General features: G+C 45.1%; 1 protein-coding gene across 3 annotated transcripts in view; it reads left to right on the top strand.

Moving 5' to 3' along the window:
• uri1 (URI1 prefoldin like chaperone) overlaps positions 1 to 6,204 on the top strand; it is a 66,037-nt gene extending 59,833 nt beyond the window's left edge. For all 3 annotated transcript variants that reach the window (XM_072518146.1, XM_072518148.1, XM_072518147.1), the window contains exons 8-11: positions 581 to 854; positions 2,073 to 2,215; positions 2,325 to 2,571; positions 5,474 to 6,204. In XM_072518146.1, the coding sequence (XP_072374247.1) occupies positions 581 to 854; positions 2,073 to 2,215; positions 2,325 to 2,571; positions 5,474 to 5,668 (859 nt within the window). In that variant the 3' untranslated portion in view covers positions 5,669 to 6,204. The remainder of the gene's footprint in view (positions 1 to 580; positions 855 to 2,072; positions 2,216 to 2,324; positions 2,572 to 5,473) is intronic.
• Positions 6,205 to 26,732: the final 20,528 nt, after the last annotated feature.

Here is a 26,732-nt window from a genome sequence, read left to right as displayed (position 1 = left end):
GTTGAAGTCTTGTAATGAAAAATCATTGTCCAGTGAAGCATGTGAAAACCATTGTTACTTACAGGGCACAAAGTTTTAATATTAGCACAATTATTCTTCAAATATATGGATCAGTAAACTTTCCAAAGTTGATGTATAATTTGGAAGAAAACATAAGAGTCCAGGGAGCCTCAGCCTCTACAAAGATGTGATTTAAGTGAGATAATTAATTTCTCCAGCACTCCTGCTTTAAGATGACTTATCGATTCAATTACAGAGCAACAAAGTGCAAATAACCTATATTTAACATAATCCAATTTCCTTTGTGATTGAAGACTAACTCATCAAAATTGAGATTTATATTCTTTTTGACTTATTAGTGCAATAGCAAATTTTTTGCGGGTATCTGTTACTTCACTGTCATCTCTGCATTGTCACTCCAGGGGTACATTTCTCTAGCTGATATTATTTTCATAAATGGTAGGTAACGGCGAGTACTGTCAACTATACTGTCTGTTAAAATACTGTAGCTAAGGTTTAAATAAATTAACTCTAGCAGAAGCCAGTTATTACTCTTGTATTTTGTGATTATTTGTATCAGAATGTCTGCTGATGGAAACAGTGAAGAAAGTAGCTCCTCTGAAGAAGAGAAAGACAAAATCATAAAGCCCAACCTAGATGAGAGGCCCGATTGGAAGAATCTTCTTTCTGAACATGAAAACGATGACCATGAAAAAGCAACCGAATTGAGTGTACCTAGTACCCATATTAACAGCTTGGAACAGAAGCACAGTCACGAAGATGATGAAGAGGAAGTTATTGGAGATTATAATGTTCCAACCATACACTTCATACACACAGTGGAACCAAAAAGAGTTAGTATTTATAATTTTTTAGCCTTTTAAATTTTCAATCCGAAGGGATAGAGTCCTGAGTTGTTGGGTCACCTCTTTTTACATTTCCCCAGGATATCTGGGGATTTTCTAAACTCTGGAGCTGCAGCTACAGTCTGCTGCATAACTTTGCATGTAGTTCAAGGACAGGCCAACTAGAGCCAGTATATTTCAATGGCCTGAAAAGCTTAAATGTTGCGTCTTTCTGCCACTATTACCGCTCAGTCCCCACCTCTGCAAAGCCATGTTAATGGCATACGGTAGGACATATCTGCCCTTTTGCAACATCACAAGAAACCTCATGTTGCCACCATGAAAGAGCAGTTTAAAGAAGCATTTAAGAACATGGTTGTGTGGTCCAAATCTTTAAAATGTGGGAATACCTTGAGTGAATTGTATGTCGAGTTGAAATAAATCCAGTATTTTTTTCAGTAAAATGCAAAGTAATGTAATCCTTCATTTTCAACATGAGACGATATCTTTCAGCCCTTGGGTCTATGCCAGAGCTAACTTGCAATACTTACTATGCTCACCCCAGTCTTTGCAAGTCCTTTTAGTATTTTGCCCTGTGTTTAATTCCTTCTTGGATATGTTTATATTTTAATTCTGATTTTACGGCAGTTCCTAATTTTAAAAAAAAAAGCAAGAGCACAATCTTAAGTTCAAAAGTTGTGCCAATTCAACCAGTGTTCGGTGTGGTGTCCATCCACATTTCATATAATTTGACTAAATTTGTAGGCTATTACTTATTTCTGCCCAATGAAACTTTAATTCAGGCCAGAGAAGAAAGCGCAAAAAAGTTTGAAAGTAGTTTGATACAGTCCACGTATGTTTACTGTCTTTACTATAAGAGTCTTTGCTCTATAAGGTCAAGCCAATAAAAACTCTGACGTTTTGGTCAGAGACTAAACAGCAGTTATTTAAATAACAAAGGATTGTTGTAACTTATTTTATTGGCATTTTAACGCAGAGAAAGAACTATTTTTTAAATAAATATATATATATATATATATAATATATATATATTTGCTTTACAATTAACACCACGATATTATCAGACATAATTAGTGTTTATATAAGTTAAACAGAAATATAGAAGCATTAATTATTAATTTGCACTTCCATGTGCAGATGTTATTTTCTGTTTTGTCGTGAGGATTTTACTATAGTTTCTAAGTCTTTGAATTTGTACATTTTTAGGTAAGAATAAATACCGGCAAGAACACGACCTTAAAATTCAGTGAAAAGAAGGAAGAGGCTAAGCGCAAAAGGAGAAACAGCACTGGCAATGGAAACACTGCTCCAGAGCTGCCAAATATCAAAACTCCTGCAGATATTTACAGGTACTTTTAATTTGCCAAATTTCTGAATGCAGAGTTCTCGTGGCTTAATTTTTCAAATTTGTAATGCCATTTTCTTATCGTAAGCTCAGTTGCTGTATTTTTGTTGTAGAGTTTTTGTTGATGTTGTCAATGGAGAATACATTCCGCGTAAATCCATTCTGAAGTCACGGAGTCGAGAGAACAGTGTGTGCAGTGATACAAGTGAGAGTAGCACAACAGAATTTGAAGACAGGCGGTGTACTTTACGATCTCTGAGTCATGAAGAAGCTATACACAGTGATGCCAGTGAATGCAGCATTTTGGAAGAAGAGGGAAATATTTCTAGTAAACCTTTCCCTTTGCCTAGTTCCTTTGAGGTAAGAGGTGATACTAGTTTTGTATTTTGTTTTCATGATTTTAGTTTTCTTGAAGGACCTATGTACTCTGTTCTAACCCTTGCCTGCAACTCAGATTAGTACAATAAATTCACACACCTACATAGGAGTAAACCCTCAGCGGTGAATCATTTCAGAAAGTGTCTTGGGTAAGTAAAGATCTGGTCATGTTACGGTCTTCCTCATAAGCAACATTACTTGTCTAATATATGTGGCAAGTAGTACCATGTTTGAAGTGTAGCCAGGAGTGTAGTAACATACATCAAGAAGATACTACTGAAGTAGGCAGATGCATGCAAATTAAATTTAACGTGCAATTCATTTTGGTAGGAAGAATGAGGAGATGCAATGCAAATTAAATACTTCCAATTTTACAGGAGGTGGTCAGGAACTGAGACCAGTGTGTATGCAAGAAATTCTGGTGCCAAGATCAGCTGAAACGTATGCTTAAAAATGCACATGGGGTCCTTGGTTATAAAAATAGACACAAGAGTACAAAGCAAGGCAGTTGTTAAACCTTTATAAAACATCTCATTGGGTCCCAGCTAGGTCCTAAAATTAAGGAGAAATTTAATAGAGCTGTTCAAAATAATGAAGGGTTTTGAGAGAGCAATTAAGAAAAGCTGTTACCAGTTGGTAAGATCCGAAACCAGAGGAGACAGATTGAAGGACATGAGCAAAAAAAGCCAAAGTTGACATGGAAAAGAAAGCTTACATAATGAGCTGTTATGATCTGGAATGCACTGCTTGAAATGGTGGTGGAGGCAGATTCAATATCTTTTGCAGGAAAATTTGCTGATTACTTGCAGTGGAAAATTTGCGAAGCAATGGGAAACGTTCAGGGGATTGGGGAGTAATTGAAAGCTCATTTAGAGAACTAGTACTGACACAATAGACTGAATGAATGGCCTACTTGTGTTGTTTCATTGTGATTCTATGTGATCATGTATGGATTTAGAAACTGAAGTATTTTGCAAGAAATACAGGAGTACCATCTCCTTGATAGCACCAGTTGAGGAGAAGAAGCTGTGTAGTTCATTGAGTGCTGGCAGCCCTTTGGTATGTCACCCAAATGGGCCATTCTTGTATGAACTTTGAGAATGATTATTAGGAGGATGTTGAACCCTGGAGAACAGCCTTATCCGGTCCATCTTAATCTGTTTATTGTTTTTCCCCCCTTCCTAACTGTTTAGCTCAAGGTTTAGAGAACAATTTGTGCCCCTGACTCATACTTCCATAGGTGAATTGAGTCAGCTACCAGTGATCAAACCTTCCTAATCTGTAAGGTTTATTACCATGCTGAGGAGCAAATTTATGCACTGAATCACCTGAAGTAATACTCTTCCAAATGGCAGTAGTGAAACTAATCCCAAGTTTATTTTGCAGGATGGTTTCTACTTCAAAGCAAGTGTGCATTGTAAACTTGTAAATAACTGCCCTGCTCTTGGCAGTCCCTTATCCAGTGGTTAGTGAAAGGTCCACTTGGGAAAGAAGCAAAGCCCCTAATGACCATTTGTTTTGGTCCTTCTGGTGATTGAGTGCTTAAGAAGGCACTGGAGATGGCACTGCCAGCACAAGCATGGGCCAAAATGTGTAGCCTTTTACCTCCGCCCAAACATAACTATTCTAGCTGCACTGATGCTTGGTTTGGGTCCTGCCAGTGTCGGCCAGTTCCTGACCTTATTACAGCCTTGGTTCAAAAATGGACAAAGGAGCTGAACGCCAAAAGTGAGAGTGACTGCCCTAAACATCTAGCCGGCATTTGACTAAGTATGGCATCAAGGAGCCGAGCAAAACTGGAGTCAATGGGAGACGGGACAAATTTTCCGTTGGTTGGAGTCATACCTAACACAAAGGAATGTGGTTGTTGGAGGCCAATCATTTCAGTTCCTGGACATCAGTGCAGGAACTCCTCAGTGAAATTTCCTAGGCTCCACCATGTTCAGCTGCAGCATCATTGGCGGGTCCCTCCATCATAAGGTCAGAAGTCGGGGTGCTTGCTAAATCCCCCACTATCTACATCCTGGGGGTTAACATTGAACAGAAACTAAACTGAACTCGCCATATAAATACTGTGGCTACAAGAGCAAGTCTGAAGCTTGGAATCATCTGGCGAGTAACTCATCTCCTGACCCCCCCCAAAGCCTGTCCTCCATCTACAAGGCACAAGTCAGTGGTGTGATGGAATACACTTCACTTGCCTGGATGCATGCAGCTCCAACAACACTCCAGAAGCTCAACACCATCTTGGACAAAGCAACCCATGCACCAACATCCACTCCCTCCCCCACCACACATATTCCTTTGTATTAGGTATGACTCCAACCAACGGAAAATCTGGCAGCAGTTTGTACCATCTACAAGATGCACTGCAGCAACTCAAGGCTCCTTAGTACCTTCCAAACCTATGACCACTACCATCTAAAAGGACAAGCTTAGCAGATACATGGGAACACCATCACCTGGAAGTTTCCTTCAAAGCCACTCACCAGCCTGTCTTGGAAATATATTGGCATTTCTTCACTGATGCTTGGTCAAAATCCTGCAACTCCCTACCAGCACGTGCTGCAGCAATTAAAGAAGGCGGCTTATCACCACCTCGAGGACAGTTGGGAATAGGCAATAACTGCTGGCCTAGCCAGCGTCACCTACATCCCATAAATGACTTTTAAAAAGATAGATTAGGTACAGAATTCACCCATCTAGTTTTGAGTTACTGACCTGTACAAATCCCACAAGTGAAGATTTGTGACCAGGAAAAGGAAAGCTGTGATAACTTGCATAGTTTGCTCTTGAGTTTGTGAGCTATAATAATTTGAAATCTTAATTAAAACGTCTTATTAATTGTAAGGATATTCAATTTAGTATTTATTACTTTTGATAGGCATTTTCAGGCACTGTAGTGGAAAAGGAACTGATCTCGCCTACATTAATTGCACATTCTACTATTGCTCATCCTGTCCTACCCACAATTCCTGAGAAGAAAGTGTCTGAAGAGGAAAGTTTTCTTGAAACGTCACAAGAACTTCCAAAGAGAGTTTCAAAGTTTAAAGCTGCCAGGATGCAGCAGAGAAAATGAACTTTTTTTCAATACTGTCTGTTTCATGTTTTGTGGCTGAACTAGAACTTGATGAACAGGATCTTTGCACAATCCTGCTTTATACAAAGTCCTGTTTAATTTCCTGTTGAACATCTTACAAACTGTGATTTTTTTTTTTCCATACATTAATAAGTTGAATGTTTGTTTTCAGAAAAATCTGAATGTGGAATTGATTTTATAAAACCTCCACAATGCTCCATTTTCCAGTTATTTTTAGGTTCCGTTCGTCGGCCCCTAAAAACAAAGTTACACCCATGTTTCTTTATAAATTTAATCTGCTACACTTAGTTATGTTTATTTTGATGTACTGAATAGATTTTTAAAAAAACTGCTGCAACCTGTGTTCTCAAGCAAATATCCTATTTTGTGTACAATTCTTAAAAGGTCTTTGTAAAAGTGTTCACTGGAAATTACAAGCTTTCATCTTCAAAAGCATTTGTAAAATTGTGCGTGCATTAGTTTCATTTTAATAAATTTTTGCATGGCAAAGTATACCTTTGTACATTAAAGAAAAATTTGGTGTTAGTTTGTTGACGTTGTAAAACTGGACCATATGGGACAGGATTTGTTAGACTGTTTAAAAACAACATAATTGTACCTCCCCATCTCATTTATCTGGGATTTTGTTCAGTTTTATTTCACAATGTGGTGAAGTGCCTGCCATTTAATGAGTAGTTGGATGGCACATTTCAAATCCGGTACTTACCTGTGCTGTATCTTTTGTGGCAATACATTTAATTCCTCAGAATGCCCTAAAGCAATACACTGATTGAAATAATGGCCTTCAACAAAAAGTTAATGAATAATACAGCACTAAACGATTGTGATATCATTGACTGCAAATTGTCTTGGTAAACCTGTAGTAATCCCAAGAAAATTCTGTGTCTGCTATGTGTTATGCATACTATAGCAACTTGCTTTGATATTCACACATTTATGTGTAGATTCTCTTGTTTTGGAACTACAATGCTGACAAGTGTTTTAGGATTTCAAGGTACTCAAAAGTGCATGCTTTAGATTAGTACATCTTTTGAAATTATATTGCTAAATGTTCACTGGAATGCTGCCGTCAGAGGTTCATTCCATAATCTGGGAATTTACTGATATGTTTATCGATCACCCAGTATGCTCCTATGGGCATATTGGAAAACAATGCTATGATTGAAGGTCTCTTTTACTTTAGGTTGTAGAAGCGGTAAAGTATTAATTATGAAGGAAACCCTTCTAGTGGGAACAATGGGATGCAATTTTTGCAAGAATTTTCCATTAACCCACTATAACTTTGGTGGGTAACAGAATTTAACTTCCGCCATTTCTCTGGAGTTCCATAGTTGTTGCTTGAAACTCGACTGGTATATGTAGAAATAGAATTTTGTTCCAGGGATGCTGTTGCTTCTACTGGTAAACACATTTCGGCACAGATTTCAACAATTTAAGATGTGATGTTACTATGGCTGGAACATTTCCCACCCAGGACAAAAATGGCCACTGAAATGGTAAATTAGATGTTTTCCCCTGTAGAAAATATTGCAACCTTGTATGCACTGTCCTCAGAATTTTTGTTTTCTGTACAGATTGAATTTTATTTTTCATGGTGCTGTTTTGCATTGACCAAAGTTGAAGTTCACATTTGTGGAAAATGGTTTTCATTCCATGATCGGATTGATTTCACCCAATACTGACGCCATCATTCTCTGGCAACTCCAGCTTTTACAATTACTTAAGATGCATGTTTTTGATTTTTGAATTTATAGCCCCAAGCCCAATGCAGTAAGCAATTCCATCTCCTGGTTACAAGTGTGGCCTGTCTTGATAAAGTGTAAGATTCCCTGGAAATTATAATAAATAAAAAGAGCATTTGGCCCAACTAAGCCCTGTACACCATCTTTCTCCAGCACTGTGACACTTTAATTTCTGACATTTAATCCAGATGAGGTCCAATCTCCTTCAATTAGATTATTGGGCAGATGGAAGCTGTTGTCTTTCCTTAATCCTCACTAAGGTTCCTGTGCCTCTGACCCTGGTTTCTTGTGTCTCTCCCTCCTCCTCCCCCTAATCTCCTTGATTTTCCCTTTATCTCTTCAGCCATCTATTGCAATCTGGAATTCAATCTTGCATCATTTTAAGTCTTCAAAGCTCATTGTTTTATTTGTTAAAGATGTTATATAATTGCTTTGAAAGTTCATGTATACCACATCTACTGTATTTTCCCCATCTACTCTATCCGAGCATCTTTTTCAGACCTTCATATCAGGTTGGTTGAGCACAAATTCCACATTGGCTGCTTCTAAATATGGCTGCTTCGAATTATTTTCCTTTCACTGAACTTATTTAGCACTGAAATCCTTAACACTGCCTAAATTGACTTTTCATAAAGTGAGTGATACCAACAAATTCCTTGGGGGAGAGAAGCAGGTGCTGCCATGGAAGGTTTCAGCAGTGCTTTCATTACGATGAATGTCACGACCATGTTCCTGGAACTGACCACTTCATGTAGATGAGGATAGATCCATGATATAAATTGAAGTTATCATCACGTTCTGAATAATTATGTGCAAACTCACCCAGTTGCCCAATGAACACACGGCTTTATAGCCTAGCAAAACATTGGGAATCGGGCAAAACTTTCCGCTAGTTGGACTCCTAACTAGCACAAGGGAAGGTGGTTGTTGGAAAGGATCAGCCATCGCTGCTACAGGACATCACTGCAGGAGTTCTTCAGGGGAGTGTCCTAGGCTCAACCATCTTCAGCTGCTTCAAGGACCTTTCATCATAAGGTCAGAAGTGGAGATGTTTGCCAATGACTGCATAATGTTCTCCCGTTGTAACTTCTCATACTGAAGGAGCCTCTGTCCAAATGCAACAACACTTGGACAATATCCAAGCTTGGGTAGACAAATGGCAAGTGATGGTTGTGCCAAGCAGTTACCAACCTCCAAGAGAGAATGTATCCATCACCCCTTGACATTCAACAGCATTGCCATCATTGAATCCTTCCACTATCAACATCGGTGGCGTTACCACTGACCAGGAACTCAACTGGATTAGCTGTATAAATATTGTGATTTTGACAGCAGGTCAGAGGCTCGGAACCTGCAGCGGGTAACGCACCACCTGACTCTCCAAAGCCTTTTACAATCTACAAGTCAGAAGTGTGATGGAATACTCTCCCCTGGCATGGATGAGTGCAGTTCCAACATCACTTGAGAAGCTTTACACCATGCAGGGCAAAGCAGTGCACTTTGTTGACATCCTTCACCACTGACTGGGCCCAGTGGCAGCAGAGTGTATCATCTACAAAATGCACTGCAGAAGCCTTAGTAAGCACCTTCCAAACCCACGACCACTGGCACCTAAAAGGACAGGGTAGCAGATACATGTTAACACTGCTACCTGGGTGACTTCCGGTTGTGGCTATGCGGAGCTAAGACGCACATTCGGCAGCTCCCGCAAAAAACTGACTTTTGGGCTCTTTTCAGGGCCCCCAACGGCATTTTTTCGACGTTTCCCGCTGTGGGAAGGAGAGTACAATAGTTCCCCGACAGTATATGGCTTTTACCAGGAGCGGGGCGACTAAAAAAGTGGTGGTGGAAGAAGAACAAAATGGCGGCGGGCGGGGACCAGGCAGCGTGGATGCAGTGGGCGCAGGAGCAACAGGAGGTTATCCAGCGCTGCTTTAGGGAGATTAAAGTGGACCTGCTTGAGCCGATGAAGGCTTCTATCGATAAGCTGCTGGAGACACAGATGGCCCAGGGGGTGGCGATCCGCGTGGCCCGACAAAAGATCTCCGACAACGAGGATCTTAGGCCTGGCGGTAAAAGTGGAGGCGCTCCACAAGAAATGGCAGGAGCGGTTCGAGGAGATGGAGAATCGGTTGAGGCGGAACAACTTGTGGATTCTGGCCCTCCCGGAGGGGCTGGAGGGGCCAGACGTGGGGGCCGATGTGGTTACCATGTTGAACTCGCTGATGGGAGCGGGGTCCTTCCAGGGGCCCCTGGAGCTGGAAGGGGCCCATAGAGTGCTGGCGAGGAGGCCCAAGGCTAATGATCCTCCGCGGGCGGTGCTGGTGCGGTTTCATCGGTTCGCTGATCGGGAGTGTGCGCTCAGGTGGGCCAAGAAGGAGAGAAGCAGCAGGTGGGAGAACGCGGAGGTTCGAATATACCAGGACTGGAGTGTGGAGGTGGCGAAGAGGAGGGCCGGGTACAATCGAGTGAAGGCGGTGCTGCACAGGAAGGGGGTGAAGTTTGGCATGTTGCAGCCGGCGTGACTGGGTCACCTACAAGGACCGGCACCATTATTTTGAGTTTCCGGAGGAGGCGTGGACCTTTGTTCAGGCCGAGAAGTTGGACACAGATTAAGGGTCGGGATGGGCGTTTGGGGATTGCGGTTGATATGTTACTTTTTGAGGGGGGGTCCTTTGCTCTTGTTTTTTTCTTTCTGGTTGGGTGAGGGTGGTTAGGGCGGGTTGGACACTGTTTTGGTCGGGGGGGGGGCTCTTGGAGGGGGGTAAGCAAATGGAACAGGGATGGATGGCCGGCAGTGTGATGGGGCCCCGCGGGGGAGCCTGAGTCGGGGGTGAGGGGACTGGGCCTGTAAAAGGAGCTGCTTCAGAGGTGGCGGGCCGGGTAGGTGGTAAGCGCGGGCTTTTTACCACGCTGAAGACTGGAGGGGCCGTGGTGGGGAAGCAAGGGTTGTTTCCCGTGCTTGGGATGTAAGGGGGAGGTGGAGAGTCTGCGGATGGGGAATTGAAGAGGAGGGTGTGTCACACAATGGGAGGAGTCGGGGGAGTGGCAGGAGTCAGCTGACTTGCAGAAGTGCAATGGGGGGAGTAAAGCAGCTAGGAGGGGCCCTAGCCGGGTGGGGGGAATAGAGTTGCTGCTGCTATGGTCAAGGGGGAGCAGGAGCGAGTGTGGGGGGTCGAGACGGGGGTCTGCCGCTGTGGGGAACGGGCCGGGCGTGAGGTGCGGGCACGTGGCTGGCCGAGGAGGGGGTTATGGCTAGTCGGCGGGGGTGGGTGGGGGGAATCGAGTTGAAGGCGGTGGTTAGGGGAGAGCTGATCTCCATTATGTCCCACAAGGAGAGGCAAGGGAGAGGTTGGTGTGGGTAGACAGGAGGTATGCGGAGGTGCCTGAGGAAGGACTGTTGAGGAAGAGGCGCAGCCTCCAGGCCGAATTCGACCTGGTGACCACCAGAAAGGCGGAGGTGCAGTGGAGGAAGGCCCAGGGGGCGATTTATGAGTATGGGGAAAAGGCGAGCCGAATGCTGGCGCATCAGCTCTGGAAGCGGGATGCAGCTAGGGAGATCGGGGGAGTTAAGGACAGGGGAGGGAGTGTGGTGCGGAGTTGGGTTGGCATCAATGGGGTCTTCAGGGACTTTTATGAGGAATTGTATCGGTCCGAGCCCCCACTGGACGAGGGAGGGATGGGCCGCTTTCTGGACCAATTGAGGTGTCCGAAGGTGGAGGAGGGACCCAATTGGGCTGGAGGAGCTGACCAAAGAGATGGGGAGCATGCAGGCGGGGAAGGCACCGGGGCCGGATGGTTTCCTGGTTGAATTTTATAGAAAATATATGGACCTGGTGGGCCCGTTGCTAGATAGGACCTTTAATGAGGCAAGGAAAGGGGGGGGCTTTGCCCCCGACGATGTCCCGGGCACTGATCACCTAGATCCTGAAGCGGGACAAGGATCCCCTGCAGTGTGGGTCTTACAGGCCGACTGCTGCTAAACGTAGATGTCAAGGTGCTGGCGGAGGTCTTAGTCTTGAGGATTGTGTGCCGCAGGCCATCCACGAAGTCCAGACGGGGTTCGTGAAGGGGAGGCAGTTGAACGTGAATGTGCGGAGGCTTCTGAACGTTATGATGCCGGCGAGGGAGGGGGAGGTTGTGGCAGGTGCTGAAGAGGTTTGGGGAGGGGTTTGTCAGGTGGGTCAGGCTATTGTATGAGGTCCCGATGGCGACTGTGGCCACAAACAGGAGGAGGTCTGAGTACTTGCGGTTGCACCGAGGGATGAGGCAGGGGTGTCCCCGTCCGCCCTGCTCTGCGCACTGGCAATTGACACTGACGGCACTGACGTAGCCGAAGATCTGGAGGGGGGTGGTGAGGAGCATAGGGTGTCGCTCTATGCTGACGACTTGCTGTTATATGTGGCGGATCCGGTGGGGGGGAATGCAGGAGGTAATGACGATCTTCGGGGATTTCTCGGGGTACAAGCTCAACATGGGGAAGAGCGAGCTGTTCGTGGTTCACCCAGGGGACCAGGAGAGGGGGATTAGCGAGCTCGCACTAAAAAGGGCAGAGAGGAGCTTCAGGTGGCCAGGAGCTGGGGCGGCCCTGCATAGGCTTAATTTCACAAGGCTGGTGGAGCAAATGGAGGAGGAGTTCAAGAAGTGGGTACATGTTGCCACTGTCCTTGGCGGGTAGGGTGCAGTCAGTCAAAATGACGGTGCTCCCAAGGTTTTTGTTCCTGTTCCAGTGCCTCCCAGTGTTTATCCCGAAGGCCTTTTTTTAGGCCGGTCAACAGGAGCATAATGGGGTTTGTGTGGGCGGGAGGGACTCCGAGGGTGAGAAGGGTGCTCCTGGAACGGAGTAGAGATATGGGGGGGGAGGGGGGGGGCTGGCGCTGCCCAACCTCTGTGGGTACTACTGGGCCGCCAATGTGACGATGGTGCGCAAGTGGGTGATGGAGGGGGAGGGGGCTGCATGGAAGAGGCTGGAGATGACGTACTGTGTGGGTACGAGTCTGGGGGCACTGGCAACGGCGCCGCTGCCGCTCCCTCCAAGGAGGTATACCACGAGCCCGGTAGTGGCGGCTGTCCTCAAAATCTGGGGGCAGTGGAGGCAGCACAGGGGGGAAGTTGGGGCCTCGGTGTGGACCCCAATATGGGGGAATCACCGGTTCATCCCAGGGCGGACAGATGGAGGGTTTTCAGGGTGGCACAGGGCAGGAATACGAAGGTTGGGAGACCTGTTTGTGGACGGGAAGTTCGCCAGCCTGGATGAGCTGGAGGAGACTTATGGGCTCCCCCCTGGAGAACACCATCAGGTACTTACAGGTAAGGGCGTTTGCCAGGCGGCAGGTAGTGGAATTCCCGTGGCTACTGCCACGCACAGTACAGGACAGGGTGCTCTCGGAGGGGGGGGGGGGGGGGGGAGATCTCTGGAACTTACCAGGTGTTGCAGGAGGAGGAGGCCTCGGTGGTGGAGGTGAAAGTTAAGTGGGAGGAGGAGTTGGGAGTGGAGCTCGAGGAAGGGACGTGGGCAGATGCCCTAGGGAGGGTGAACTCTTCCTCTTCGTGCGTGAGGCTCAGCCTCATACAGTTTAAGGTGCTGCACAGGGCACACATGACCGGGACAAGGATGAGCTGGTTTTTGGGGGGCGAGGACAGGTGTGTTAAATGCTCAGGGAGCCCAGCAAACCACACCCATATGTTCTGGGCATGCCCAGCGCTAGAGGAATTTTGGAGGGGTGTAGCGAGGACCGTGTCGAGGGTGGTAGGTTCCAGGGTCAGGCCGAACTGGGGGCTCGCAATATTTGGGATGGCATAGGACCCGGGAGTGCAGGAGGCGAAAAGGACGGTATTCTGACCTTTGCGTCCCTGGTAGCCTGGCGAAGGATTCTTCTTCAGTGGAAGGATGTGAGGCCCCCAAGTGTGGAATCCTGGATCAACGATATTGTGGGGTTTATTAAGTTGGAGAGGGTGAAATTCGCCTTCAGAGGGTCGGTACAAGTTTCTCCAGACGGTGGCAACCGTTCTTAGACTTCCTGGCAGAACGGTAGACATTGGTCGATGACAGCAGCAACTCTGGAGGGGGGGGGGTTTACTTTATTTATGTTTATTTACACTGGGGGATCTGAGGGGGTGTATATATTTGCTATGTTGGCTCTGTGTTAAGTTGGGGTGTTAATTTATCACTTTTGTACAGGGGGGAGGGGGTATGGAGGGTTGTTTTTTGACTTTTGTATTTAACCCTGTTGGGTTCCTTTTTCATTTTGTTATTGATATTCTGTGAAAACCTCATAAAAATTATTTTTTTAAAAACAAAACACTGCTACCTGGAAGCTTCCCTCCATACCACTCACTAGCCTTACTTAAAAATATATAATCATTACTTCACTGTCGTTAGATCAAAATCCTGGAACTCCTTTCCTAACAATATTATACTTGTACCTACACCACATGGACTGCAGCGGTTCAAGAATGCAGCTCACTACCACCACCTTGAATGCAATGAAAGCTAGCCTAGCCAGCGAAGTCTAATCAGTCTTAGCCATCACTAAAGTGATGCAAGGTGTCATTAACAGTGCTATTAATCAGTACTTGCCTAGCAATAACCCCACTATGGAACAATTTGGGTTCCGCTTGGGCCGCTCTGCTTCTGACCTCATAGTGTTAGCTCAAACATGGACATAAGAGCTGAACTCCAGAGATGAGGTGAGAATGACTGCGTTTGACACCCAGGAAGCATTCAACGGAGTGTGGCATCAAGGATCCTTGCAAAACTGGGATCAAAGGGAAAACTCTGCTGGTTTGTCATACCCAACACAGATGGTTGTGGCTGTTGGAGATCAATCATCTCAGTCCCAGGATATAACTACAGGATAGTGTCCTAGGCTCCACCATCTTCAGCTGCTTCATCAATGACCTTCCCGTCATAAGGTCAGAAGTGGAGATGTTCGCTGATGATTATTGTTCAGCATTATTCCCAACTCTTCGGATACTGATGGAGGCTATATCTAATGCAGCAAAACCGTGACAATATCCAGGCTTTGGGCTGATAAGTGGCAAGTAATATTCATGCCACAGAAGTGCCAGACAATGATCATCTTCAATAAGAGAGAATCTAACCATCACCCATTGCCATTCGATGGCATTACCATCAATAAATTCCCCCATTATCAACATCCTGAGGGTTACTAATCAGAAACTTAACTGGGCTTGCCATACAAGAGCAGATGAGAGGCGAGTAGTCCTGTGACTAACTCATGCACTGCAACAACTTCCCAAAGCTTCGACAGCACCTTCACAACCACTACCATCCAGCAGGACAAGGGCAGCAGACACATGGGAGCATCATCACTTGCAAGTTCCCCTCCAAGCCACTCACCACCCTGACTTGAAAATATATCACCGTTCCTTCACTGTCGCCGGGTCAAAATCCTGGAATCCCCTCCAATAGCACTGTGGGTGGTACCCTCCCCACATGAAGGTAAGTTGCCACCACCGCCTCAAGGGCAATTAGGGATAGGCAATCAATGCTGACCTGGTCGGCGATACCCACATCTCATGAATGAATTAAAAATATGTAGGTCAGTTAAGAATAAGTAAAACAAGGATAAGGATGTGATGAAACCCAGAGTGGAATTCTTGGTCTCCCTCCGGTTTTTGAATCCACTTACAGGTTTTAATCATTTGATGGTTTACATATTAAGTCTCCTCCTGCACAACCATGATGGACTTGCCTGTCCATGATGACCATGTATTCTTCTACAGTGGAGTGTGATGATATGCATATGAATATGCAATCTTGTATATAATAATGTACATGACCTCTGACCAGCATGTGGCAGTGTAAACCTACCATGTGACTCTGTGCCTAGGGGAGTTGGGAGTAAGTTGTGTTGGTGGATAGACATTTTTTGCAGTAGCTCTAGATTAATTAGTATTAGTAGTTTGTATTCCAGTTATCTTTACCATACATTTGTTTTATCATAAATTATTTTAACTAATCCAGGATTAAATGTTCTCTACTGCAACATTCAAACCGGCCAGTGTACAGAACATGACAGGTCTGAAGATCAAGATTCTGCAGCGATCCAAACAATTAAAATAACTCTGAACAAGAAGGTACAATAAGAAAACAATTTTTCCTACTAACCTCGTAAGCTACTGCCAACTAGTACTCAACGCACGGTAAGAATTCGAAGCCCAGGCTGGAAGGTCTCAACAGCTTCGGCTTACTGGTAACGTAGATGAGAATTGGCGGGTGTTCAAGCAGCAGTTCAAACTCTATGTTGCAGCCCTTGGTCTGCAGGCACAGCCAGATGAGAGACGTATTGCGTTGCTGCTCACTGTAGCAGGTCCCCAAACAATTAAAATTTTTAACACGTTTGCCTTCGATAGCAAGAACTTTGACAAAGTTCTCAAGCAAGTTGATCGGCCTTGCTCTCCTTAAAAAAAAATGAAACCTTCGAGTGCACTGTATTTCACATGCACCAGAAAACAGGCAAGTCATTTGATAGTTTTGGAAAGAGATGCTCCAACTGTAACAGCAAAAATCATTTTGTGACTGCTTTTCCAAGAAAAATGTGGTGCAAACAAAAGTCATGAAGTGTGCCTCGAAGACACTTTCTTTGTCTATATGATTTCCAGTGAAGACAAGGATCATCAAGTCATGCCAACTGACAATGCTTTCTTGACAATTTGCAGCAACAGTGAATTAAATCCAACTATTCCAAAAGATAAATGGACAGTTCCATAGTGATTAATTTTACACTAATAACCTTCAAACTCGACACTGTGCGAGGGCCAACCTTATTACTTTGTCAGATTTAAAAGAGCTGAGAATTAAACCGCAAGTAGTAAACAAAACAGCATTGTTAAGAGACTACAGCGGAAATGAAATCACAACGTTGGAGCATGCAAGCTCGATGTAAATGTGAAAACAGAGTTCACACTAAAAGTTTCCATTGTAGCGGCAGAATGCGAGTAGAAGCATGTGAGGAACTTCAGCTAGTTAAGCGAGTTTACAGTGCAGGCAGTTCTGCAACCAGTCCACATGTATCAGTAGATTACATACTGAAGGAATTTCCTAAGATAATTCAAGTCTTTGGCACTTTACCGTACATGTATAAAATCCAATTAAAGGAGAAGGTTTGTGTCAAGAAGAGAAATGGTGACCTACGAATCTGTATGGACCCTAAAGACCTGAACCTCAACATTAAAAAAGAACATTATCCAATAACAAAAAGGGAGGAAATAACATGTTAGACACGGCACAAGGCTTCTGGCAGCTTAAAGTAGACAAAGCGCAAAAGTTATGTATGTTCAACATACCTTTTGGAAGATATTGCTTCTTAAAGATGCCACATGGAGCACATAGCTGAAGGGATTCCAGGAGTCCAAGGTTATGTTGATATAATTATCTGGGGATCAACATGGGAAGACCATGACAAAGGGCTTCTTGGGGTCCGGAAGAGCATTAAAAAGAATGGTTTTAAGTTGAACAAGACTAAATGTCAAATTGCTGTGGGCAGTATCACTTTCTTGTGAGATGAGCTCTCTGCACAAGGTGTTCAGCCTGATCAAGATAAAATAAAGGCAATCTTGCAGATTGCTCATCCCAATGATAAAAAAGATATATTACGAATGTTAGGATGATAAATTTTGTTGGAAAATTCATTCCCAATCTTGCAGCTAAAACTGTACACCTCAAAGAGACTAGCAAGAAAGACGCAATCTTCCAATGGTCTACAAGCCATGAACAGAAATGGCCAGCATTACAAGAATCATTGACAACAGCGCTAGTCCAGACATTTTTCGACCCAGCAAAAAAATACGAAAATTTTGATGGATGCATTATAGGGTGGCTTGGGAGCAGTCCTTCAACAACAATAAGAAGTCTTACAACACCAGGTTAAAGTCTAACAGGTTTGGTTTGAATCACTAGCTTTCGGAGTGCAGCTCCTTCATCAGGTAAGTGAAGAGGTGGTTTCCACAACCGCATATATAGACAAAGTCAATGATGAAAGATGGTACTTTGAATGTGTGTCTTTGCAGATAATTAAATCTTTACAGGTCCAGACGGTGCGACTGGAGAGAGGGATAATCACAAGTTAAAGAGGTGTGAATTGTCTCAAGCCAGGACAGTTGGTAGGATTTCGCAAGCCCAGCCCAGATGGTGGGGGGTGAATGTAATGAGACATGAATCCAAGGTCCCAGTTGAGGCTGTACTCATGGGTGAGTAACTTGGCTATCAATTTCTGCTCGGCGATTCTGCGTTGTTGCGCGTCCTGAAGGCCGCCTTGGAGAATGCTTACCTGAAGATCAGAGGCTGAATGCCCTTGACTGCTGACGTATTCCCCGACTGGAAGGGAACATTCCTGCCTGGCGATTGGCGCGCGATGTCCATTCATCCATTTTCGCAGTGTCTGCATGGTCTCGGCAATGTACTACGCCTTGGGACATCCTTTCCTGCAGAGTATGAGGTAGATTATCATAGATTATCATAGAATTTACAGTGCAGAAGGAGGCCATTCGGCCCATCGAGTCTGCACCGGCTCTTGGAAAGAGCGCCCTACCCAAGGTCAACACCGCCACCCTATCCCCATAACCCAGTAACCCCACCCAACACTAAGGGCAATTTTGGACACTAAGGGCAATTTATCATGGCCAATCCACCTAACCTGCACATCTTTGGACTGTGGGAGGAAACCGGAGCACCCGGAGGAAACCCACGCACACACGGGGAGGACGTGCAGACTCCGCACAGACAGTGACCCAAGCCGGAATCGAACCCGGGACCCTGGAGCTGTGAAGCAATTGTGCTATCCACAAGGCCACCGTGCTGCCCGTCAAGGTAGATAACGTTGGACGAGTTGCACGAGTATGTATCACGTACCTGGTGGGTGGTGTTCGCACGTGTAATGGTGATACCCATTCGATGATCTGGCATGTCTTGCAGAGGTTGCCATGGCAGAGTTGTGTGGTGGCGTGTTTGCTGTTATCCTGGAGGCTGGGTAGTTTGCTGCAAACAATGGTCTGTTTGAGGTTGCACGGTTGTTTGAAGGCAAGTAGTGAGGGTGTGGGGATGGCCTTGGCAAGATGTTCGTCTTCATCGATGACATGTTGAAGGCTGCGAAGAAGATGTTGTAGTTTCTCTGCTCCGGGAAGTACTGGACGATGAAGGGTACTCTGTCGGTTGTGTCCCATGTTTGTCTTCTGAGGAGGTTGGTGCAGTTTTTTGCTGTGGTGCGTTGGAACTGTCAATCGATGAGTCGCGCGCCATATCCCGTTCTTACGAGAGCGTCTATACATTGTCTACATCTTCTACAACAAGATATGGAAGAATACTGGCTTGCAGTCGCTTGCGCATCCAGATCAATGTCAGATACGGAACATAGGTATGCGCAAATTGAAAAGGAATGCCTCGGTTTAATTAATGTTCTTACTAAGTTCCATGACTATGTATATGGTCTTCCAAAGCTTGTGGTGGAAACTGATCACGGAACACTGGTCGTTATAGTTAAGAAAAATCGTAACGAGATGTCCTCGAGGATTCATCAAATGATCATGAAGCTCCAGTGGTATGACTTTGATTTACACACTGGGCAAGCATCTCATTGTTGCTGATACACTATCTAGAGCCACAGGCCACTATCTAGAACCACAGGCATCAAAGAGATACACCAGTTGGATGAGGATGTTCAACTCCATGTGAACCTTGTACATGATAGTTCACTGGGTAAAGGTAGTAGATGGAGTGCAATGTACATGAGTGTAAGGACATGAAACTTAATATACGTAATCAGCATTCTGGTTTGCATTAGAGCTAACAGCAATGAAAAATAGTTTGAGGATAGGGTGTTCAAACCAGAACTTAAATGCTTCCAGGTGGTAATGAAACTAGATAAAACATTTGGGCATATAGCCAAGAGTGTGATTTATCGGGCAGATCATATGTCCTTTATTTTCTAATTCATTTTCGCAGCTAGTTAGAAACCTTATTACAGATCAGGACTCAAAAAATATTCTCCTAGGTAAGTCAGTGATGTTGAAATGGCATATGACCTGTGTCTGGAGGACTATTCAGTTGGTCTCCTTAGTAGGAAAAGACTAAGAATTATCGGAGGAAGTGTGCAGGAGGCCAAATCCTGAATGGAGGCCGAGTTGTGAGGGTGGGTCATCTACATTGGAATTTAGAGAGCTTCAAGATGGTCTGTATGGACAATTAGCTGTGTCAGGTGCCAGGTACCAGGAATAGAAGAGACAGTTTAAAGTTAAGGCTGTCAAAAGTAACTGGGAAATTTTGGCAACATTTTTCAAATAAGAAAATGACAGAATTCCGGAGTAGTTGAGTGGTGGAAATGAAGATTTTATTAAAGTAAAAAGATTATTAATTTCTATTGGGGTGAGAGGACATGTGACTGCATTTGACATTTTTGCAAGAGGTAGGCTGGGTAGTTCAATGTTATTTATTCATAAAACTGTTTTGAACCAACCCACAGAGGCCTCGCACCAATTGATACCTCAATATATTGGAATTTCTTCAATAAATAAACAAGTTTACTGACCAGAACACTCCAGTAGATAGCCAATAATCATCTTGGGTATTAATTAGCTGATGAATATATTTTGACACCCAGCTCATATATTTTCAAAATGCATGGAATCAATTTAATTTGTTCTTGGGAATTGGACATGGTTGGCAAGGCCAACATTTATTGCTGTTCAAGCGGATGATGAGCTGCTTTCTTGAACTGCTAGTTCATATGTTATAGGGGTACCACAGTTATGTAGTTCCCAGCAACAGTGAAGGTTTGGTGATATAGTCCCAAGTGAGCATGGTGAATGACTTGGGGGCGGGGCGGGGCGGGGGGGGGGAACATGCAGGCGGTGGTGTTCCCATTCCCCTGTCATTTTAGGTGGTAAAGATTGCAGGTTTGGTAAGTGCTGTTGCAGGGTTATCATCTTGTTGCTATAGTGCAGTGTAGATGCTACACACTGCTGCTACTGTTTGCTGGTGTTGGAAGGAATGAGTGTTTAAGGTTGGTGATGCGGTAATCAAGCTTGTTCCTTTGTCCTGGAGGCTGTCGAGCATCTTGAGGGTTGTTGGGGGCAGCAGAACACATACAGGCAAGAGGAGACTGTTTCCTTACATATTTAACTTGTGCATGTAGATGTAAGACAGGCTTCAGGGCGTTGGGATGGTGGTGGCGGGGGTGGGAGGGAGGGGGGGGGCTGGGAGGGGGGGGGGGGGGGAGTGGAAGCGAGTTATTCGCCAAAGAATTCCCAGCCACTGGTGTGCTTTTGTATTTGTATGAATGGATGCATGTTTTTAGACATGGTCATTGCTGGCCCTGATGTGACATGAATGTTGCTTGCCAGCTCTCAGCCCAAGCTTGAATGTTGTCCAGGTCTTGCTGTAGGAGCAAACAGCCTGTTTCAGTATCTGAGGATTTGCAAATGCTACTTAATATAGTGTAACCATCAACAAATATGCCACCTCTGACCTTGTCTTGGACGGAAGATCATTGATGAAGCATTTGGAAATGGTTAGGCCTAGGGGTTTCCCCCTGATTCCTATGAACTTCAAGGTTGCTTGGGTTCCTTTATGCCACACTCGGTCACGTGCTGCCTTGCTGTCACGGAAGGTTACTTCACCTCTTGTTCATGTTTGAACTAAGGGTGTAATGAAGCCAGGAGCTGAGTTTCTCAGGCAAAATCCAAACTGAGCATTGCTATAATTCAGCACTAGATAGCACTGTCAGTAGTACCTTTTAGCATTTTGATGATTTAGAGTAGATAGATGGGAGAAAATTAGCTGGGTTGGATTGGTCATGCTTTTTGTGGACAGGGCATACTGTGCAATTTTTCACATTGTTGAGTCGATGCCAGTGTTTGTTGTAGCTGTACTGGAACAGTTTGGTTAAGGCCACAGCTAGCTCTGGAGCACAAGTCTACAATGCTGTACTTGGGATGTTTGCATGCCCCAGAGACATTGCTGCATCCACTGATTTCAGCCATTTCTTGAGACATGAAATGAGTTGAATTGTCTGATGACTGATATCTATGATGGGGACCTTGAGGAGGCTGAGCTGGATAATTCACTTGACACTTTTGAAGATGACTGCAAATGCTTCAGCTTTGTCTTTTATACTGATATGCTAGACCCCATCATTGGAGATGGGGATGTTGGCGGAGACACTTCCTCTGGTTAGTGGTTTAATTGTCCATGACTACTCATGACTAGATGTGGCAGGATTGCAGAGCGTTCATCAGTGTTTTGGGATTGCGTAGCTCTTTTTACAGCATTCGGCTTCCACTGCATAGCATGCATGTAATCCTATGTTGCAGCTTCAACAGGTTCACAGTATGCTTGATGCTGCTCCCGATATACGTTGAACCAGGGTTGGCCCCTGGCATATGTTATGTTTTTGGTCCTGGTACCTTTCAAGATCAGTCAATACACAAGTAGACACAGGAGCAGGTGATTAATATCGCAACTGATCTTCACTGCTGTCTCAGTCAAACTAATGAGAAAATATGGGTCCTACAACCACAATGCACTGGCTTGCAAAGTACAGAAAGCCAGACAAAACATACAATACATATTCCTTCCTCCTTATTGGAAATGTTGGTAAAATAAAACATTTTCTGAATTGGGGAAAGAAGGTAGACTGACTCAAAAAAAAATGGGTTTGCCCTGACTATGATGCTCAGGAGGTTTTCTCTGTCAGTATGGGTTACGGCAGACTTCCGGTTTACAGAGTAATAATGTTCATTGCAGATTGATGTCAATTTAGGACTTTGAGCCAAAGTTCAAGTTTTATCTAATAAATGAATGGGGTGAATGCGAGACAACGCCAACTTCAGTCAAGCTAGTCTGAGGAGGTGAGACTGAAAGTGGCATTCTTTGACTTGGAAATAGCTCACTGGAAGTGGTGAAATCAGGATCTTCCATAAGAGGTGTATCCTTACATGGAGCTTGACTTTGCAGCAGTTGGTCAACATGTCCATGCCAGGTGAGATCATTTGGTGCTTGGACTGTGTATGAAACCGGTATTGTCTGAGCAATCACAGTAGCAGGCACTAGTTTAGGGCCAGTAGCATAATTACCAACTAGAACCTTTTGTTCCAAACGGAAAATCCTTGGCTTTGATCTTTGTGCTGTTCCCGCCACTTGATCATACTGTTGATCTTGCACAACTTTACAAAAAATAAATTTAGAGTACCCAATTCCTTTTGTTTCCAATTAAGGGGCAAATCCGCATGGCCAATCCATCCACTCTGGGTTGTGGGGGTGAGACCCACGCAGATACGGGGAGAATATGCAAACTCCACACAGTCAGTGACCCGGGACCAGGATCGAACCCAGGTCCTTGGCAGTGTGAGGCAGCAGTGCTAACCACTGCGCCAACATACCACACTGGATCTTGCGCAACTTGTCATGTATTCATTGGTTTCAGCAGATCAAATCCAAGTGCGCAGTTGCCGTCCCATTAGTCTGTATTATTATTATTAGCATATGGCGTGTTTCGATCTGTCAGCTGAACTGTGGCCAGAGATCTTTGAATAGAGAAATATCCTTGCAATGACCTTAAAGTGTGTTTCATGATTTGAACAAAACTCTCTGCTAATCTATTGGTGGATAGGTGGTATGGTGGTGGCGTGGTGAGTTCCGTTACATCTTAAAAAACACTCAAACTCTTGCGAAACAAATTGAGGTTCATTATCAGTTCATTATCAGTCACAAGTTGTTGAGGTAACCTGTAATGACTACATTTCTCGTAACCTTTGAATTGAACTCACAGCAGTAATAGAGGACATTACTGAAACATCTGGCCTTTTGGAATGAGCATCCACAATCATGAACATTTTCGACATGGCTATTTTTCCCAGGGTTTGCTGGCTAATCCCATGGATGGAGGAGTGTCAATTGAGGCATAGTTTTCACACTCTGCCATGAAGACCAAGATCTTGTCTTGGCTTCAATGTCTTGGTCCAGGCCGGGCCACCAAAAGTAACTTGATCTCTTTCAAGCAAACTATTCCACAGTGTCCTGAATGCAAGCACTGGTTTCCTAAATGTTGATGGAGTAATAACTCATGGCCCAAAGCAAACATCCTGAAGTGACTGACAACTCCATTCTCCTGGAAATGTAATGTTGAAGATCAGGTGAGACTTGGAAGTCCAGGGAAGAGTTGTTGTGCATCACAAGGTCCATGATTTTGGACAATGTTGGGTCCACTTGAATGGCCTTCTTCATTTAGACCGAAGTAATGGGTGTGTTCTCCACCTATGCGAAGCAGAAGGTGTATTTAAGGTAAAAGCAACTTACTGCGGATGCTGGAATATGAAACAAAAACAGAAAACACTGGACAATCTCAGCAGACCTGACAGCATCTGTGGAGAGATGCTTCAATTCTAGATGACTCTTTGTTAAAGCTAGAGAGAACTGGAAATGGGGTCAGCTTTATACTGTAGTGAGGGAAGCGGGGTGCGTGGAGCAGTGGGGCTGGATAGGGGGCCAGTGATAGGTGGTGATTGATAAAGATATTGGGGACAGAAGACAAAAGGACTGTAATTAGGGGTGATTAAGGCTAAGGAGGGTGTTGATAGTAGCACGTAAAGAGATTAGAAGGTGTGAATGGCAGAACAAAGGTGAGTCAAAGAGCAACCAGGAACAGTTGGTCCAAGTGGAATGGGAGGAGGGAGAACAATGGTGAGGTAAAATAGAAGAAATGAAAATAAATTGATAGATATAAAAATGGGCTGAAGGTGGAGTTCACAGTCTGAAATTGTTGAGCTCAATGTTACGTCTGGAAGGCTGTAACAGAAGATGAGGTGTTGTACCTCCACTTTGCGCTGGGCTTCACTGGAACATTGCAGCAGGCCAAGGATGGACATGTGGACGTGAGAGCCGGGTGGTGAGTTGAATGGCAAGCGATAGGAAAGTCCGGGTCCTGTTTGCGGACGGACCGGAGGTGTTCTGCAAAGTGGACACCCAGTCTGTGTTTAGTCTCTCCAATGTAGAATAGATCGCACTGAATGCAATCGACCAAATTGAAGGAGGTGCACGTAAAGCACTGCCTCACTTGAAAAGATTGTTTAGGGCCTGAGATGGTGAGCAGGGAGGAGGTAAAGCGGCAGGTGTTACACCTTCTGCAATTGCATAGGAAGGTGCCGTGGGAAGAGGGTGAGGTGTTGGGAGTGATGGAGGAGTGGACCAGGTTATCCAGGAATGGTCCCTGCGAAATGCTGACAGCGAGTGAGGGGAAGATGTGTTTGGTGGTGGAATCATGCTGGAGTTGGCGGAACTGGCGGAGGATGATTCTTTGAATGCGGAGGCTGGTGGGGTGAAAAGTGAGGCGATGAATGCGGTGGCTGGCGGGGACCCTATCGTGGTTCTGGGGGGGGGGAGGAGAGGGGATGAGGGCAGATGTGGGGGAGATGGGTCGGACACGGTTCATAGCCCAGTCGACCACAATGGGTGGGAAACCACGATTACGGAAGAATGAAAGCACTTCAGCAGCGCCGTTTTGGAAAGTGGCATCGTCAGAACAGATGCGACGGAGGCGAAGGAACTGAGAGAATGGGATGGAGTCCTTACAGGATGTGGGGTTTGAAGACCTTTTGTCAAGTTAGCTCTGGGAGTTGGTAGGTTTGTATTGGATATTAGTAGACAGTCTATCCCCAGAAATTGAAATAGGTCAAGGAAGGAAAGGGAAGTGTCAGAGATGGACCATTCGAAGGTGATATAGGGGTGGAAATTGGAAGAAAAATTAATACATTTTTCAGGTTCAGGCGGGAACATGAAGTGGCACCAAAATAGTCGTCGATGTACCAATAAAAGAGTTGTGGGGTGGGGCCAGAGTAGGACTGGGAATGCTCCACATACTCCATAAAGAGACAGGCAAAACCAGGAACAATGCGGGTACCCAAAGCCACAACTTTTGTTTGGAGGAAATAAGACATGTTGTAGGAGAAATTGTTGAGGGAGAGGACAAGTTCAGCGAGATGGAGGAGAGTGTGGCTGAATGGGGATTGTTCGGGCCTCTGAGGAAGAAGCAGTGGACCCTCAGACATTCCTGGTGGGGAATGGAGGTATAGAGGGATTGGATATTCATGGTAAAGAGGGGGTGGTTAGGGCCGGGGAACTGGAAGTTGTTGATATGATAGGGGCATCTTTAGGGAGAGTGTAGCCACCTGAGTTGGCCAAGTCCCGATTTAAAATGGAGAACAGCAAAGGCTGAAGGGAAATTCAGCCAACACAGGCAGAAACCAGCAGGTGCAGGTTTGCTGTGTATTAAACTCTGCAAAAGCCCAGACAGCATCGATACCAGCAGCCATCTGCATAATAATGTAGCAGCCATTTACATACTAATGCGCGATCCCTGGGAACAATCGCAACATTCGGGACAAACAAAGCTAAGCCAGACTCCCCGGCGCCAGCAGGAGCCAACACAAAAGAGGTTAACAGACACCTCAAGACCGCCCATCGATCAGGGAACTGCTCCAGTATTGGAGAAATTGAACCAAGCGATTGGAACAAAGTCCAATCACCGAGGACCAGGTATAGGGTCCGCCCCTAAATGCGGGAAGCCCCTGGGGACTATAAAGTTAAGCCCCAAGTTCAAATCGTTCTTCTTGACCGGGTCACACAGCAACACGAACCAACCTTGACCGTGACCGGTTCAACTGCCGCCAAGAGACCGTAAGCCTTAAGTCAACGCTCACTACGAGATAGGTGCTCCTAGCTACCAGTCCATACCGGCTTTGAACCCCGCAGTTTCAGATTCCGAACGAAAGGCCATTTGTTCTCCTGACCTGGTGGGCCAGTCCGAAGCTAAGTATAGGCCTGTTAGTTGTAGAAGTAGCTTAGAAGTAGAATTTGTGCATGAGTAGCGATTTACTGTGTATAATAAATGTGCTTTGACTTGAATCTCACTAATTGGTGTATTGAGTTATTGATCATTACTTGAACTTGAACCTCGTGGCGGTATCATAAAGATACCTGGCGACTCGAGAGCAAAGTTTATAAAACAGAGCCAGTTGAACCAACCAAACGTTAGCAACAAGAGTCCCTATGCTGACTGGTATGATCGGCCTCAAAAGGCCATCCACATTGCCCTGCAAAGTAGATTTTCTGTATTTTGCCATATGTGTGAATGTCCAACACTGCATTCTGCTTGCAACTTTATTCGTTCAGGAGATGTGGGTGTCGCTGGATGGACCAGCATTTAGTGCCCATCCCTAATTTCCCTTGCCATTTCAGAGGGCATTTCAGAGACAACCACATTGCTGTGTGTCTGGAGTCTCATGTC

Source organism: Scyliorhinus torazame, chromosome 10 (genome assembly GCF_047496885.1).
Source record: "Scyliorhinus torazame isolate Kashiwa2021f chromosome 10, sScyTor2.1, whole genome shotgun sequence".
Lineage (NCBI taxonomy): Eukaryota > Metazoa > Chordata > Chondrichthyes > Carcharhiniformes > Scyliorhinidae > Scyliorhinus > Scyliorhinus torazame.
The sequence above is the reverse complement of the archived record's forward strand: the minus strand, read 5'-3'. Positions and strand labels throughout refer to the sequence as shown.